Source organism: Vigna umbellata, chromosome 1 (assembly GCF_029865625.1).
Source record: "Vigna umbellata cultivar VRB3 chromosome 1, Vumbellata_1.0, whole genome shotgun sequence".
Classification (NCBI taxonomy): Eukaryota; Viridiplantae; Streptophyta; class Magnoliopsida; order Fabales; family Fabaceae; genus Vigna; species Vigna umbellata.
Window position 1 is genome coordinate 75557524 of NC_142165.1, and position 19166 is coordinate 75576689.

The 19166-nt window shown below is 36.6% G+C and overlaps 1 protein-coding gene across 4 annotated transcripts; it reads left to right on the forward strand.

The window, feature by feature from the left end:
• The first annotated feature begins 4901 nt into the window (after positions 1–4901).
• On the forward strand, positions 4902–9600 carry LOC148206350 (uncharacterized). Of its 4 annotated transcripts, XR_015785982.1 has the most exons (5): positions 4902–4978; positions 5433–5567; positions 5991–6048; positions 8645–8780; positions 9295–9446. XR_015785982.1 is itself a non-coding variant. In XM_088113343.1 (3 exons), exons 1-3 carry the CDS (start codon positions 7489–7491, stop codon positions 9583–9585), a joined length of 468 nt encoding a protein of 155 aa, XP_087969469.1. In that variant the 5' UTR covers positions 7420–7488; the 3' UTR covers positions 9586–9600. The 4 variants fall into 4 exon arrangements, 1 of the variants encoding a protein (XP_087969469.1); XR_015785984.1 differs by lacking the exon at positions 5433–5567 and having other exon boundaries at positions 4953–4978; XR_015785981.1 differs by lacking the exons at positions 4902–4978; positions 5433–5567 and having other exon boundaries at positions 5952–6048.
• The last annotated feature ends 9566 nt before the right edge of the window (positions 9601–19166 follow it).

Here is a 19166-nt window from a genome sequence, read left to right on the forward strand (position 1 = left end):
TGAATTTGTTCTTCAAGATCATTTTTATGATACATGCTTTCTTTCATTAATAGTTAGGGTTTTTCCTCTTTGCTCAAAGCATGCATTGTTTAATTCATTCGATGTCATGATTATTGGTTTTGTCGATATGGACACTACGGGGAAATCTAGATCTAATCTCTCCCAATAGTATATTACAAACCTAAACATAGGAGTATGATAGTTGGTTGCCTTTAAGCTTCTGTTCACTATAATGCATGATTAATTGCTAGGGAGATAAGACATTGTAAACTAGTGATTATGATTAGGCTTTCTTCACCGAGACATCGGGTTTAAAGTAATTTAGAAAGTGGCATTAACATTAATGAAAAGAATGATGAATTCCTAAATACAAGAGAGTGGGAAGGATGAAATTGATAAACCCCAACAACATATTCATCCATAGATTTCAATTCATGTGTTTTGCTTCTTCTTGCCCATTGATCATCACATGCATACATATTTACTTTTCAGTCTTTTTCATTTGAAACTTACAACAATTTGTTCACAAGTCTTAATTAATCAATAAATCACATAACTGTCTAGGCCGTGAGTCCTTTGGGAGAACGATACTTGGTCTTACCAGGATTATTACTTGACGAGGGTGAACAAGTTTTTGACTCCGTTTTCGGGGATTGAAAATTTGTTCATCATCTATATACGCCTCGGTTTTACTAAAACCGAAGTGTATAAAAGCACGGTGGCATTTTCGTAGTTTTAGGGAAGTTATATGCCTTAGTTTAAAAGAAGCTGAAGCGCAAGATGTCTACTACCTCGGTTAAGCCAGAAATCGAAGCATAAAGTTTTGCCATTGTACCCTCTGCTCCTCTGCAAATCAGTTGACAAACTGGAAAACTTTTTGAAAAACACATACTGTGTCGGTTATAATCAGAACCGAGGCATAAAGGTGCCAATTGAGTCATATGGGTTCTATATATTTTCAAAATTGCCATTATAATTTTCATTTTTTATTATTTTCTGATATAATAGGCATCGGTTAAGTTGAAGAACCGAAACAGTATAGTTATATTACCTCTTTATATTTTGAATCGAGGCCATATAGGCTCAGATCCTCTTCTCCTTCGGATTCCAAGTGGGCTCTAATTAAGGGTTCAACTTGTTTTCCTTTTGGAGCAAGCCCAGATCCTTCTCTTCCCCTTGAATGCGCACGAGCAGCGAGGCTAAAGCTTCTTCCCTTTCTCTTCTTCCCTTGAACGCGGACGAGAAGCGAGAGTGCTGTGATTGAGGTAAGTGGCCAGCGAAGACATGGAGAGACGCGGCGAGGTCGCGTCTGATAGCGGCGAGGCGTGGCGAAGTCGCATTTGATAGCAGCGAGGTCACTTCTGATAGCGGCAAGGCACGGCGAGGTCACGTTTGATAGCGGCGAGGTCGCATCTGATAGCGGCAGCGCTTCCGGGAAGGTTCCAACTCCGACTTCTTCGATGGAGACGACTACGCGAGGACATTCGTCGTTCTGATTCGCGGCGCAAGTTTCCTTCTCCTCCTTCTTCCTTAGTTTTCGTTTGAGTTTTAGCGGTTTCTTATTTCGTATAAGAACGCATGTTGGGTGCGAATGGGGATGCGATGATGGACGAAGGCGGCGGTGGCGCGTTGCGAGGAAGGCGGCAGCGGAGTGAATCCTTTTTCGATTTGGCATTTTAGGGTTTTTGAAATCTAGAATTTGAGAATTAGGTGTTTTATTTTTAGATTTGGGGTTTTTGTTCTTGTTTTTGCGACTTAGGGTTTCAGCTATTCATCTAATTTTGGGGTTCCAGTTTTGTTATCTGAGTTTGTGAAACAACGTGGTTATGTCCTAAAACAAAATTCCTCGCTTGGGAAAATCAGGTATAACTCAGATTGTAGAGGAGATTCTCTCCAAGCGCGGGTCTTGTTCATCTTTAACGTTTTTCATAGCCATTTTGGTCACTCGTCTAGCGGAAGAAGTGGACGGCGGAGGACGGTGAACGGAGGGTTGAAAGAAGGGCGTGAGAAAGGGAGGAGCGTAGGGAATCTAGAAGAAGGGCGAGACAGGGATTTCATTTCAAATTCATTTTTGGGCTTCTGTCTTTGCAATCTTGATGTTTTCAGCTTGGGGGTTGAAATTAGAATCTGGAATTGAAATCAGAACCGAAGCACAAAGGTGGCTAAAATAAAAAAAAGATCCTACTGCCTCGGTTCAGGTTCCAACCGAGGCAGTAGAGGGAGACAAAGTAACTCGGTTCGGAACCGAGGAAAAGAGTCTACCACTTTTTGACTCGCCTGAATATGCCTCGGTTCAGGAACCGCTGCCTATAGGCGAAAATAACCGATGTCATTTTCTCTGACTACACTAGTGGTCCCTCACCGATAAGTTCTCTTCTTCTAGATTCTCTAATTGCTTCGCCTCTCATTTGAACTCCATTTTTCATCCCGTTATACTATTATGAAAACCCTAAAAATCAGGGAACCTAATCCCTATTAGAATTTTGCGAAATTAGTTTTACAAATGTGGATAGAAAATAGGGTTAGATGCAAAGATTTTGTATATTAAAGCTTTCACTGTTTTAAAGTTTATGACACTAGTGAAGAAAGGGCTTTAGACGTTTGTTATTTTGGCCTTTTAACGTCGGATCCACATCCGACGTCTTTGTGGGTGACGTTAATCAGACGTCGGATAGTGTATACTCGACGTCTATGTATACGTCAGACTGGATATACCAGATATCTACATAGACGTCGGAGGTGGATATAACTGACGTCTATATAGACGTCGGAAGTTGGATATAACAGACGTGTATATAGTCGTTATATGTAGGCATATCCGACGTCTATAGGCCCTAAAACGTTTTGTTCACTATACCTAATTGGACGTCGGTTTGTGCATTGACAGACGTCTATAGACGTCTGACAGTGCATTAACCAACGTCTACTGGGTGTTTTTTTTTAAAAAATTAATTTATTTTTGCAATAAAACCACACTTGAAAAACATAAAATTGTCCCAGAATAATATACTATAATATATATATATATATATATATATATATATATATATATATATATATGCGTTTCATATAAAGAAAGTTGTACTTAATGTAAAAAACAATCCAATACCAAAACTATCAAAATATAAACTTAAACTAAACCAAAGTAATGTTCAACAAGAAATATAAGTGATCCTAGCTCTATCTTTGTAGAAGATAATTTGTCCACTCATGCCTTATCTGCCTAATTGTGTCCTCTGGTATAAGAGATGTACTCTTGAAGCGCTGCAAAATGAAGAAAGATTCATTATGGTTTCATATATTTTTAAAGATGAATTTGATTTGTAATGTATTCAAGGTATGCATCATTACCTCATTTCAGTCATCTGTAATAACAGCTCGAATGATGGTCTTAATCCAACACATGACAAAGAAGCCACATTTTCATGAATCTAGCTGTTGGTTACACTAAAAGCACAAACTAAATAGTCAAGAATTTAGATCATTCAATAACATAGAAAATGAATTAGAAGTATAAATGACTTACAACCTTTGGATACAAAAGTTGAACTAGTTGACCTCGAGATTTACTAATAACTCTAGTTAGATTGAAAACACAAAGTAAAATTAATATAACTATATTTATCATAAAAGTTTAAGGTGAACATCAAATTCAAAGTCATTTTTGGAAAAACACTTACCCTTGAAGCATGGTTCTCAAGTCAGTTTTCATCTTCCTGTGCAACGAACAAAACCATATAATTTTACATTGTTTGGGAATAATGACCATCAGCTGCCAATGCGACCTATTACGAATGACAAATAGTCATTTAACTAATTAAGTAAACTTTAATAATGAACTTTTACATATAACACCTACCCATCAATGTATGGCACAAGGTATACGTCTCTTTTTGACTCATCCATCCATGTTTGCAAATAATGTTGTTTGCTTTCAAGTGTGTTACCAGAAGGTTGAATGGTCTGAGGTTCAACAAATCCGTACATGGAAAACCGACCTTGGTCTACAACGATTGTGTCCACGTACCTAAAACAACAAAGTTAAGTTGTTAGAAACTAGGAATCTAAATAAAACTAATATGGAAGACAAAATAAACTATCTTACATGCACCACAGTTGAATGATGGAAATATTCAACATCCTGTCTCCCTTAATCACCTCCAATTCATCAGTTAATGTGATATATACTAGCACATTGGGGGGAGACCAAATACTCTCAAATCCCAGTATAGTTCTAATGGTGCTCTCTTAAACCTGGGTAATCTTGTCATTAACTTTGATAGAGGATCATCCTCCGCTTCAGCCATGTCATCATCTTCATGTATGACTGTATCATGAATCAGCTACTTCTGAGGACGTGTGAACTGAAGATAAGAATTTCAAAGTTATCAACAAATATTTTTAAATTTAACATAGAACACTACAAGAAATATTGCATTTATATACGGATATTGATATACGGATTATAATCCGTATGTAATTCAGATATTACATACGGATTTTATATACGAATTTTGAAAAATAAATTATATACGTATATTATATACGGATTTTTATCTACTGAATATCCATATATAAAATTCGTATATAATTTTAACGCGTGATGGCGGGAAGATTTTCGAAGGTAAAATCCATATGTAGTTGTTGTAATCCGTATATAACTAAAAACAAGTTTTATCTACTGATAATATATACGGATTAATCGATCCATTTTAGGTTTCCTTCGTCAACCTAGGGTTTTAGGGTTCTTCGCGTCGCATCGTCTCCGTTTTTGGAGTATTCCTGGATTCTCAGGGTTTGTTTTCGTTCTCCACTGATTCGGCTCTTGGTCTCGAGTTCTCTTCCCAATTTACATCATTCCGCTGCGTTTCTTCACCGGAGGTGCCTCATTACAGTTTAAATCGCGCCTTCAGGCCTTCATACAATGACATTTGTATTACCGATGTTGCGTTTAGGGAAGATTCAGAGGGCTTTTAAGGTATTTTTTTTATGTGTTTTGTGATTGAGAATATTATTGAATGAGTCACAAACGCAAGACTATTTCTTGTTTTCTTCTATTCTAATTCTGAAATGCAAATGTTATGTATAGAGTGATGAGAATGTATAAAATGTGGATATTAACTATTTGTAAACTAATCCAACCTATAACAGTACCTAAAATGTGAAGAGAAACAAACTCCACGAATATGTTTGATGAAATTCGTAAGAGAAGCTTAAATGCACTCTAGGTTTTTGATGAAATGATTGTATGAATGTTCATGGAGTTATGTAATGGGGAGAGATTGGTTTGCATCACTTTCTCCCAATTTCTGTTTTGAAGGCTACTGCTTCACCATGACAGGTATTGTTAGACTTTATAATGTATATTTGGAAATTTGATCTGAATCTTATTTATAGTCCAGAATTATTTATTTCAATCATTCTATTTTCAGATGAGATCAGCAAATGAAGGACAAACTACTTTCTATACATGTACCCGTTGTGGTCATCAATTTCAGGAGAATTAGTTGTTTACTTTAAGGCTATCTTTGGAAGGAATGTACAGGAAAAATAGAATGATCTTTAAGGTTATTTTGTTCTGAGCACCTAACCCCACTAAGATTGTTATCTGGAACTTGGTTATTAATTAATAAGCCATTTTACCTTAAATTTCTTTTCTATATCAGCTATAAATAATTAAGACTACATGGAGAAATGGCGTAGCAGTACAACCCAAGTAGGCTAGATTCAACATAAAAATTGGGTTGTCTACTCTGTCGAACATGAAAGTTTTTTGTGGCTTGTAATAAAAAAGTAGCTTTAATGTGTAGCCTTACTTTATGAAATCAAATTGTGTAAAATATGAATTACCAAGAAAATTATCCTCTGATTTGGTTTCAAGAAGGGGAGAAAAACTGTGAATAATATATCATTCAAAGTAGAATTATATCTGTTAGCTTGTACATTCCCTCCCTACCTTTAGGTGATACTAAAAGTTCATATATTTGCAGGATGGTAAGACCTTACCCAATGGACCTGTTATTTCTCCTGACAGATTTTATTGAGAAGGTGAGACATTTTTAATGTGAAAGTGATAACAGTTGAAAAACTGTTATTTTCATGATTAAAATTGACAATAAAAGCAACCTTTACACTTAGAAACTAGCTTGAAATCATGTTTTTCTTCATAGTTTCAGAAATAAGAGAGCTGGACAGGTTTATGCTTGATTTCAGTGTTTTTGTGCAGGTTTTAAGGTGAATTTGGTGAAAGAAGTGAAGAAGAAGAGAGATGGAATCAGAAAAGACATCAAAAAGTGCAAAAGGAGAAGCCGAAGTCACCGCTCAACGGCAGTTTACCGCTGAGCGGCACTCAGGAGCTTACGGGAGGTCCGCTGAGGGGCAAAATGGCCGTTGAGGGGAAGAAACGTCTCACGCACTTACCGCTGAGCGGTACTTTACCGCTGAGCGGTACTTTACTGCTGAACGGCATTTTTATGGGCTTGGACCTAATTTTCTGTAATTTACGAATAATATATAAGCTTTAGGGTTTCCTAGGGTTAGGTATCTTTGGCTGAAACGAAGCAAACACTCTCTCTTCCACCCCTTTGAAGGAGGATCTTGGATGCTGAGGCTTCCTCTTCACCTTTTTAGGGTTTTATCTTTCATTCTTTCATTGTTATTCATCTAGGTTCACCATGAATATGGTGAACTAAACTCTGTATGTTTATTGGGGAATCAATGTAATCTTTTGAAGCTCTCATATATGGAATTTGTTTTTACATCTTTTATTTAAGATCTATGCTTTCTTTCATCATTAGTTAGGGTTTTTCCTCTTTGCGTAATGCTTGCATTGTTTAACTCATTCGATGCATGATTATTGATTTTGTCGATACGGGCGTGTACGGGGAAGTCTAGATCCGGGGAATTTCTCCCAATATTATATTGGTTGTCGTTAAGCTCCTGCACTTATGAACTGATCATTAGGAATGCTAGGAATTGTATGAACTCGTGATTAGGGAGAAGCCTTCTTGAAAGGTACTTTAGAGAGTGGCATTAACAATGATGATTTGAATGTTGAAATCCTAAAATATATGAGAGTGGATAAGATGAAATTGACCCCCAACAACATATTCATACATCTATTTCATTGAAAGTGTTTATCTTTTGCTTTTGTCATTGATCAAAACTTCATGCATACATATTTAATTTTCGTCTTTTGCATATAAAATCCAAATATTTCATCTTTAAGTCTTAGCTAATCAATAAACCACACAACTAAACTAGGCCGTGAGTCCTTTGGGAAGAACGATACTTGGTCTTACCAAGTTTATTACTTGAACGATTCGGTCATACTTGCCGATTGAAAAACAAGTTTGTGACATCATATTTTGGTGTTCATAAATTTGTCCATCAGAAAGCAGTTATAATTGAATAGGTATTGCCATGCTCAAGTAATAAACTCTTGATCATCATGAATTTGAAATCAGGTTGTGTGTTTGTATTCTTATAATGCAAAGGATGCCATTTATCACTGTGTGGCCCAAAATTAGGTAGGGGTGATGTAATTCACATGAATATGTAAATGCTCAATCATAATCCTTGGCATATAGAGAGTCTTAATTTGTTTTTTTTACTTTAACTTGTTTGTATAGCTACTTGACAAGTTCCAAATTTAGTTTATGCATGAGTTAAAAATAAGAAGTTAGAGGAATTATGATAAAGGTTCTGCAAAGTAACATATGGATAAATTAATTTTAGTTTATGATAAAGGTTCTTCTTATATTTCTCTTTTAAAAAGAGCTTATAAAGAAGCTCATCCAAAGAGGTTCCTGGTACTCAATTAGTCACCAAAAAACAGATTTGATGAAATGAATTCTAAATAGATCAAAACAGTGCAAAAGTTTATCAGATGGGGAAAAAGGATTTTTGTCCACCCCTAGACTTAACACATAATAAATCTATATTTTATTTGATTATCTTGGATCTTAAATTCTTTGTCTGTGATCATTGTAACATCATTACTGTGAGAAAAGGGTCAAAACGAAATAAGTGAAGTTTTTTAACAAGTGAAGTAAAGTACCTTTTCATTATATTTTAATTGTAGTCAAAGAAATATCTTCGTCTTTGGTAATTATAATTATAAAAAGGAAAAAAAAATACAACTTTAACATAGGTGTCATTTTAGTGTGAATATCATGGGACATTACTGTCTCACATTCTTTGTATCCATAAGATTAAAAAGTAAAGTGGTTCTACACTTTTCTATGTTTTCTTTAGTTTGATCCTAGAAATATTTTTTTAAAATTCCCATTGCCTTATCATCTTCCTAGGATTTCTAATTAAAGTTCCATGTTGATGTATTGATATACTGCAAATTTTATGAAGTGTAAGTATCCTTTTTCAAATTAGTTTTAGTTTAATTTCAATTGGAGGCATGTGTTTCATTGTAAATCTCAATATAAATTTTTTTATTATTTTGGAAAAATTTAATTGAAGTATGTCGTGTTTTATTTCTTCTAGCTTCATTGGACGCCTTGTACCCCATTCAGAATGTGCTGCCATCTTTTGTGGGTTATAGGTCTACAATCATTATGTCTCAATTTTAAAATTTAGCTACAGAAAATACAGTAACAGACCAATTTTAATAGTACTTTTCTCTTTTCAGGATTGTAATTGAGATGCTTGAAGTGAAAATTAGAGAATTTGTGTGCAATTTCAACACTGTATTGGAAGAGATATCATTATCCAAACAAAATCTTTCCACGCCTCTTGATTGTATGAAAAATCGTAAATTTGATATTGTAAGTGTTCAATAATTCATTAATAGGTTTGAGTATATTTTGTTAAGTTTATGTAATATATCTATTTTAAATGTAAAATGTTTGGTATGGTGTTGAATGAAAACTATTGTGATGGATAGTGTTGTGTTTATATATATTACAGGTTTGTATTGTGGTATATGCAGTTGGCAACTATACACATTTCCAGATATTGTTTTCAAGTTGATGTTAACTGGCTCTAGTTTCTGGGAAAGTATTACTTTCTATTTTTAATCATGTTGACAAGTGTTAACTGTGGAGTGCTGTTTCTTTATTTCTCGGCCTTAAAAAATATCAAAATTTTTCTTAACCAAGCAACCATGCCATTCTGGTTTTGTCTCTGGTATGAGCCCACAGGATTTGATTGAAATACAGAATAAGGATTATTTTTGACATAGGACCCACCAAGAGTTCCAAATAAATACAAAATTATGAAATGTTGGGTTCAAGCTTCTTCAATTATCAAAGATTGAAAGACGTTATTTTGTGATTGCAGGGTTTAGTGATAGAGAGAATCCAAGATTCAATATCAGAAGAGGATAAGAGGTTGATCTATCTTGGAGATGGAAGTGGAGACTATTGTCCAAGTTTGAGGTTGAAAGAGAAGGACTTTATGATGCCAAGGAAGATCTTTCCATTGTGGGATCTGATATGTAGAGATCCTTCACTTCTTAAGGCTGACATTCATGGTTGGAGTGATGGAGAAGAACTTGGAGATGGAAGTGGAGACTATTCTCCCTTCATTTCCTCTTATTGCAAGCTTCAGACTGTCAGTCACTGCTCATGAGGCTTTGCCCAAAGCTCTACCAGTTTGACCATAGTTTCATGGTTTTGTAACTTTTGCAATGGACCAAAGTAGAATATAACATGACTAATTTTTGTCTCAATAGTATAATAGTATATATTGCATAGTTAGTTACCTTTGCCTTAATTTCTGTAATATCCTATGACAATCTAGATACAATGAGGTAGGACCATCCAGTTGTAAACATCACGTTTTAATAAAAATAGAGAGATATTTGGTATTATTTTTTATAATTTGACAGTTTTATTTGATTTTTATCAGTATATGAAACTATTAGTTATTGGGTGTAGATGTGAGATCATCTAATTTTTTTTTATAAAACCATAAGTTACATACGGATTTTTCCGTATATAAATTATATACGGATTTTTCCATATATAATTTATATACGGATTTTATATACGGATTTTTTCGTATATAATTTATATACGGATTTTACATACGCATTTTTCCGTATATAATTACATACGAAAAAATCCGTATATAAATTATATACGGATATATCCGTATATAATTTATCTACGATAGTTTTATATACGGATTTTTGTCCGTATATAAGTCGTATGTAACCAAGTGTTATATACGGATTTTGAGCCTTATATACGGATTTTGTCTGTATATAATTCAATTTTTTCTTGTAGTGGAAATAGTAATAACAAAGACATTTAGGGTTAGCGGCACTAATGAACACCCATTGGCTTCGCTGAGGGGTGAAAGTGCAGCTGAGGGGAAGAATTCAACACACGCACTTACCGCTGAGCGGTAGTTTACCGCTGAGCGCCATTATTTTGGGCTTAGGCCCACTTTTCTGTAATATTTCGAATAGTATATAACTTTAGGACTTCCTAGGGTTTGTATCTTTGGCTGGAGAAAACGCAAAACACAATTTTCACCCCTTCGAGGTAGAATTGGAGATGGTGACGGCTCTCCTCTTCTCTTTCTAGGGTTTTTCTATCTCTTCCATTCTTTCATTATTGTTCATCTAGTTTCACCATGAATATGGTGAACTAAACTCTTCTTGTTGTTGGGGAATCAATGTAATCTTTTGAAGCTCTCATATATGGAATTTTGTGTTTAAACATCATATTTATGATACATGCTTTCTTTCATCATTAGTTAGGGTTTTTCTTCTTTGCTCATAGCATGCATTGTTTAACTCATTCGATGTCATGATTATTGATTTTGTCGATATGGACACATACGGTAAAATCTAGATCCGGGGAAACTCTCCCAACAGTAGTATAAACCTAGACATAGGAATATGATGGTTGGTTGTCGTTAAGCTTCTATGCTTCAGAATTAATTATTAGGGATGCTAGGAATTGTATGAACTCATAATTAAGGATAGGCTTTCTTCGCCGAGACATCGGGTTTAAGGTAATTTAGAGAGTGGCATTAACATTGATGAAAAGAATGATGAATTCCTAAAATATATGAGAGTGGATAAGATGAAATTGATTACCGCAACAACATACTCTTCCATATATTTCGTTCAGTGTTTGTGTTCTTATTTCCCATTGATAATCACATGCATACATGTTTACTTTTTGTCTTTTGCATTTGAAAATTTTAACAATTTGTTCACAAGTCTTAAATAATCAAGAAATCATATAACTAACTAGGCCATGAGTCCTTTGGGAGAACGATACTTGGTCTTACCGAGTTTATTATTTGATACGATTCGGTCACACTTGCTGAGGGTTAAACAAGTTTTTGGCGCCGTTTTTCGGTGTCCATAAATTTGTCATCAGGGATCCCCATCAACCAACAACTCATATTGACCGCTATACTAAGTAGGTTCTACAACAAAGCATGATCCTCTAGTGTTGACACGAGGTGGTGTAGGATTTTTAGCGGGCCCCATGGTGCCCTCCGTCACGGAATACAGCTTCTCTTCAAGCGCTCTTTGTATTTCTTTTTGTTCTTGTAGCTGCTCCATGAATCGTTGCTCCATTGATCTCATGCTTTGGTTGAATCTTTCCTCCCACTGAAGATCCATCTGCCTTAGTGCCTCCTGACTCATTGATTGAGTGTTTTTCTGTGTAGGGTCAAAGTAGTCACCAAGACCAATCGCCCTAGGAACTCCACGTACACGTCCTGGGTGCTCGGGCTTTCCAATGGCCGTTGTTAGAATGTCGTCCCTACCTTGGACAGCAAATGTTCCCTGAGTCTGCTACTTGTTTACTGATAACAGTTGAAAAATTGTTATTTTCATGCTTAAAATTGATACTAAAAGCAACCTTTAACACTTAGAAACTAGCTTGGAATCATGCTTTTGTTCATATTTTTAGAAATAAGAGAGTTGGACAGGTTTATGCTTGATTTTAGTGTTTTATGCAGGTTTTAAGGTGAATATAGTGAAAGAAGTGAAGAAGGATAGAGATGGAATCAGAAAAGAACTCAAAAAGTGCAAAAGGAGAAGTCGCAACTACCGCTCAGCGGCACTCAGGAAACCCCGTTGGCTCTGCTGAGGGGAAGAATCAACTCACGCACTTACCGCTGAGCGGTAGTTTACCGCTGAGCGGCACTGTTTTGGGCTTGGGTCTAATTTTCTGTATTTTTTAGAATAGTATATAAGCTTTAGGACGTCCTAGGGTTTGTATCTTTGGTTGAGACGAAGCAAACACTCACTTTTCCCACCCTTGGAGGAAGATCTTGGATGCTGAGGCTACCTGCTCATCCTTCTAGGGTTCTATCTTTCATTCTTTCATTATTGTTCATCTAGTTTCACCATGAATATGGTGAACTAAACCTTGTATTGTTGTTGGGGAATCAATGTAATCTTGTGAAACTCTCATATATGGAATTTGTGTTTAAACATCTTATTTGAGATATATGCTTTCTTTCATCATTAGTTATGGGTTTTCCTCTTTGCTCAAAGCATGCATTGTTTAACTCATTCGATGCCATGATTATTGATTTTGTCGATATGGGAACGTACGAGGAAATCTAGATCCGAGGAAAATCTCCCAATAGCATATTGGTTGCCTTTAAGCTTCTATGCTTCAGAATTAATTATTAGGGATGCTAGGAATTGTATGAACTCGTAATTAAGGATAGGCCTTCTTGCAAGGTGCTTTAAAGAGTGGCATTAGCATTGATTATAAGAATGATGAATTCCTAAAAGTATATGAGAGTGGATAAGATGAAATTGATAACCCCAACAACATACTCATCCATCTAATTCATTAAAGTGTTTGTATTCCTCTTTTCCATTAATCAAATTCATGCATACATGTTTAATTACTGTCTTTTGCATTTAAAACCTACTATCAAATTTTATTTTCATTATAACAGTTGAAAAACTGTTATTTTCATGCTTAAAATTGATACTAAAAGCAACCTTTAACACTTAGAAACTAGCTTGAAATCATGCTTTTTGGTATATTTTTAGAAATAAGAGAGCTGGACAGATTTAGGACGTACTTACCGCTGAACGGCACTATTTTTGGGCTTGGGCCTAATTTTCTGTAATTTTAGAATAGTATATAAGCTTTAGGACGTCCTAGGGTTTGTATCTTTGGCAGAGACGAATGATGAGTCAATATTTTATTCACTTCACTTAGTTTAGTGTGCTAGAATTAATCAGGGAATTGTACTTAAATGTCTAGTATTTTCCCATTTTTCCTAATTGTGCTCAATTTGATCGGAAATTTTTATTTTAATTAATTTGGAATATTTGAGCTTATTATTTTCATTTTGGATTGTAGGAAAATTTTGAAAATACAATTTGGGACATTTGGAGGTCAAAAGAAAATGCCACATCAATTATACTTTAAACTAAAATGATTGAGGATGTGTGGATTTCAATTAGGGGGTGCAAACGGATGAGATGGAACGTTGGGATGAAGACGTGGTGCACAGAGCAAACCTCGGCCCATGGACAAGTTATTTTGATGAAACATTCAGCAAAATATCTTTTTGAATGTGGGAGCCGCCACACCTTTGGCTTGCAACGTGAATTATAATTGAATTGGCAATTGGGAAAAGCAACCAAAGAAGCCCACGGCCATTCATCTTATTCAGCCTTAGTTGGAATTAAAGAAGGGGCCCACATTGAAGCACACAGCCACGTCCCATCCAGCAACCGATAATTAGGAAAAGAAGCTTTGAAGTCCAGTAGCATCAAACACGTGGATGGGGAGGCACTCACGTCCCATTCAACACACCCAGTGAATTAAAAAAGGAGAAGGAGGTGTGAGCATCCATCAGCCTTGTGTCCAGCACGGTCACGGCCCAAAGCACACATCAACACACGCGGAAGCAGCGTCGCTGAGAAGTAAGCATGGGGTGCACACGCCACGCGGCCCACAGAGAAGCACACGGTCCAGCAAGGAAAGCAGCGGTGCACCCAGTAACCTTGGTCCAGCATCCAGCAAGTGCCTCATGCTTCCAGTAGTTGATTCACGGAGAGAGGAGAGGAATCCTTCACTCGGTCCAGCGGCTACAGCAAGAGTGCAGCACGTCCAGGACAGCAACAAGCACCAAGCATGGGCTTCATCCAGAGGGAGGTGCACATCTTCACGCATTCAGCAAAGAATTCACGTAGGTCAAGTAGCAAGGCATGGTCCAATAGCAACTTGGAGAGCTTCATACGTCCAGCTTGAATGAAAGCTACTCCACGGCCCATGAGGGGGAGCTGTGACAGCCAGCAGCTTGAGAAAGGAGGTGCACGAAGAAGCCTTCACCACGTCCAATCCAGCAGCATCCAAATTTTCTTCATTTTTCCAGCAAAGCAACGTAGTGTAGGGCAGTGAGTGAGAGAGGTCCAGGGTTACGGGATGGAGAATGGTTGAGGTGTGCTCCAGCCGCCACTGGCCATTTTTCCACTCATTCTCTCGGTCTTTGGTTTTGGAACTTTCTCTTGGCTGAAAACGCTGTTTAGAATAAAGCTTGGATTTAATTTCATTTTCTTGCTTTGTCTTGTGCACACTGTTACGTTTTACTTCTCCATTTAATTTCATTTTGGCTCATGAACTAGACATGTCCAATCACCACACGCATTTTATTTTTTTTTTGAAGCACTCGGTTCTTTAGAAAAGCTCATTTTTTGTCTATTTAAAAGTAAGAAAGCTGATTTGAAAGGAGTTGGTGGTGTGCACGGAGATTTAGAAAGCGTATGTGTCACGGTCTGGATGGAATTCTTTTTAGCATATTTAGTTTTCATTTTCTTTGAAGGGAAAAATGCTGAATGATGGGACATTTGGCAGAAATTGTTGGAGAATGAAGAGGTGATTAGATAGGGTAGGTGTATTGTGTGTGGTGGTTGATTTTGAGAGAAGAAGGTTTGAGTTTTTACTGGAAGAAGGTGTCACGGCCAAAGAGGAATAAAGGGAGGCATTCAATTATTTCAATTTTGTTTGAATGGGATGGAAGAGTCACGGCGAAGGAGTATTTTCTTTAGAAGCAATGGCAAATCTCAATTTCTTTTGATAGATGAATGGGTTACGCTAGAGAAGTTTTATTTTCTTTTATTTCTTTTGCCTTAAAATATTTTATATTATATTTTGAATTGATTTTCTTCTTTTTGATGGTGAATGTGTAGGATAGATGACAATATTGTGCATTTAATGTTTTAGTGTAACTGTTGCAATTTTACAGCTTGAATTGTGTTTGGATATTTTTCTGTTGTAGTTTCCATTTTAATGCTTTTATTTATATTCGGTTGTGTTTAATTTTCAGTTTTTAATTTAGTCCATCTGCATTCACAAAACATTTTTCAAAACCCCCCCACTATGTGTTTGATCTGAGACTGAACCCAAATTGGTCCTTGAGAGACGACCTAGGAGTCACTTCCTAGTAACTATACTGCATTCTTTTATGCACAACTTTTGTGGGAGGTGCGACCCTCTCATCAACGAAGCAAACACTCTCTTTTCCACCCCTTGAAGGAAGATCTTGGATGCTCAGGCTACCTCCTCCTCTTTCTAGGGTTCTATCTTTCATTCTTTCATTATTGTTCATCTAGTTTCACCATGAATATGGTGAACTAAACCTTGTATTGTTGTTAGGGAATCAATGTAGTCTTGTGAAACTCTCATATATGGAATTTGATTTAATGTCTTATATTAAGATATATGCTTTCTTTCATCTTTAACTAGGGTTTTTCCTCTTTGCTTATTGCTTGCTTTGTTTAACTCATTCATTGCCATGATTATTGATTTTGTCGATACGGGAACGTACGGGCAATTTCTCCCAATAGCATATTGGTTGCCTTTAAGCTCTTGAACTTTAAGAACTAATTACTAGGAATGCTAGGAATTGTATGAACTCGTAATTAGGGATAGGCCTTCTTGCAAGGTAATTTAGAGAGTGGCATTAGCATTCATGATAAGAATGATGAATTCCTGAAAATATATGAGAGTGGATAAGATAAAATTGATAACCCCAACAACATACTCATTCATATAATTCATTGAAGTGTTTGTTTTGTTCTTTACCATTGATCAAATTCATGCATACATGTTTAGTTATTGTCTTTTGCATTAAAACCTATAATCAATTTGTTCTTAAGTCTTAAATAATCAACAAATTACATAGTTAAAGTAGGTCGTGAGTCCTTTGGGAAAACAATACTTGGTGTTACCTTGTTTTATTACTTGATACGATTCGGTCACACTTGCCGATTGTTAAACAAGTTTGTGGCGCCATTTTTCGGTGTTCATAAATTTGTCATCAAAATGCCTGACCCTGTGTGGTCCTCTTCCTCTACGAGGATGACATGGTGGCACTGATTGAGCTGCCTCATCACCTCCACAGTACTGTTTGTAATAGGCCTTATCAATAGCTTTCCTCAGCCTCTCAAATGGTGGAACAGAGATGTTCACTCCAGCAAGCTCACATAGGTGTGTGATCAAAGAGGGGTGTCCCAAAGGTGCCTTTGTGGTTATAGTGTTGGCACACATCTGTATCTCATTGGTTATCACCAGGCCAATGTTAATGCTCATCCCTCTAAGCACACAGTATAAAAGAAGTGCCCTGCTAACAGTAATATCAAACACATGGGAGCAAGGCTGAATGTTGGCATGAGAGAAAGCCATCCAAAACTTCTCTAACAGAGTAAAATCAATTATCCTAATGTTCACCACTGCACCACTCCTGTTTCTCTGAAAATGCCCTCCAGGCACACACACCACACTCTCTACATCATCAAAATTTGTTCCTTCCTCCATATTGAGAGCGAACTGACATTCCTCACCAACCCAATCAATATCTAAAAATCTATTGATAGAGTCAAGATCATACCGAATGGCGTGCCCTCTAACATAGCTCAAGTAATCCTCAGCAGGATGATCACTCAACCTCCTTGCATTGGTATAAAATTCTTTCAGCATTGTTATGTTAGCTGGTGCAGGGTAGGTGGCTAGCCTCCTCTAGTTCCTACTCACCATTTGCTCTCCAAACTGTGGAGCTAATTTAGGAATCAATCCAGCCTTCCTTTCTATTTGGAGCCTCCTATCTTGCACAATTTTAAAATGTTTCTCATGCTTGCGGGAAAGGAACTTTCTAGAATGAGTGTGTTCTAGCTCCTTATCCTTTCTCTTGGATCCTACATCAAACACAATTCACAAAAACCACAAGACATGTTGTTAATCATTAGTAAACCACAAACAACACCCCAAAACCATGCCAAATCACCGCTGAGGGCAAATAGAACCCCTCAATGCAACCTATGCCTCAAACCAGCAAGCAAAAGAGCCAAAAATCCATTCTGCCAGAATCGTGCTTAGGGGAAATTTCTGCTGAGCGGCGATTCTGCAGATTTTGCAGAATTCCTTTTATAATGTCCTATTGATAACAGTTGAAAAACTGTTATTTTTATGCTTAAAATTGATACCAAAAGCAACCTTTAAGACTTAGAAACTAGCTTGAACTCATATTTTTGCTTTAGTTTTGTGAATAAGAGAGTTGAAAGTGAATTTAATGGTTTTGTGCAAGATTCCCTTGATTTTGTAGGCTAATTGAATGATTTGAAAGAAGAATTGAAGTACCGAATGATTGGAGTGCTGAAAAGTCAACCAGAAACCAGAAAAGTCAACCAGTCAACCAGAAAACTCAACCAGTCAACCAGAATGCTGAAAAACCAACCAGAACGCAGAAAAAGTATGACCGAGTGGCGCTGACCGGTAAAATATCGCTGAGCGGCACTTTTCAGGTGCCAAAATCACCGCTGAGGGGCAAAAAAGCAGCTGGGGGCAAAATGGATCATGCGGTATTACCGCTCAACGGTAAAATACCGCTAAGCGCCACTCTAAATGGGCTTGGACCGGTTTTCTTTTGTTTTTATGGGCTTGGACTTGTTTAATGTTATTTTTATGCCCTATTTAAGGACTTGCACGTCCTAGGGTTTGTATCTTTGGCTGGGAGGAAGCAGAAACACACTTTTCACCCCTTGGGGGTAGATTGGGAGATGGTGACGACTCTCCTCTTCTCTTTCTAGGGTTTTTCTATCTCTTTCACTCTTTCATTATTGTTCATCTAGTTTCACCATGAATATGGTGAACTAAACCTTGTATTGTTGTTGGGGAATCAATGTAGTCTTGTGAAACTCTCATATATGGAATTTGTTTTAACATCTTATTTTAAGACTTATGCTTTCTTTCATCATTAGTTAGGGTTTTTCCTCTTTGCTTAACGCTTGCTTTGTTTAACTCATTCATTGCCATGATTATTGATTTTGTCGATATGGGAACGTACGGGGAAATCTAGATCCGGGGAATTTCTCCCAATAGCATATTGGTTGCCTTTAAGCTCCTGCACTTCAGAACTAATTACTAGGAATGCTAGGAATTGTATGAACTCGTAATTAAGGATAGGCCTTCTTGCAAGGTGATTTAGAGAGTGACATTAGCAATTGATGAAAAGAATGATGAATTCCTAAAGTATATGAGAGTGAACAAGATGAAATTGATAACCCCAACAACATACTCATCCATTTAATTCATTAAAGTGTTTGTTTTCCTCTTTTCCATTGATCAAATTCATGCATACATGTTTAATTACTGTCTTTTGCATTTAAACCTACAATCAATTGTTTACAAGTCTCAAATAATCAACAAATCATATAACTAACTAGGCCGTGAGTCCTTTGGGAGAACGATACTTGGTCTTACCTAGTTTTATTACTTGATACGATTCGGTCACACTTGGCGATTGTTAATCAAGTTTTGGCACCGTTTTTCGGTGTTCATAAATTTGTCATCACCTATTCTCCACCCTCATGAAATCTTCTTAGTTCCATACCCAAATCAAGCATTTTAATCAATTTAAACAGCAATCAATTCATCAAATCATGCATAAAAATCAAAATCCCTAAAGAATCATGCTTAAACAACCAAGTTCATCTCAATTCATGCTTTCAAGAACCCTAGAATGAAAATTGCTTGAACTTACTTGAGTGGAGATGCTAGATGAATGAAAAATACTCTAGGAATGTGAATAAATCAGCTCCCAATAGCAATGGTCTCACCAAACCCTAAACTTGGATGGAAACCTAGGGAGAAAGTGAGTGGAAGAGAGGTTTTGTATAGGGGGAAGAGGGAAAAAATGTAGAGAACTCTTGA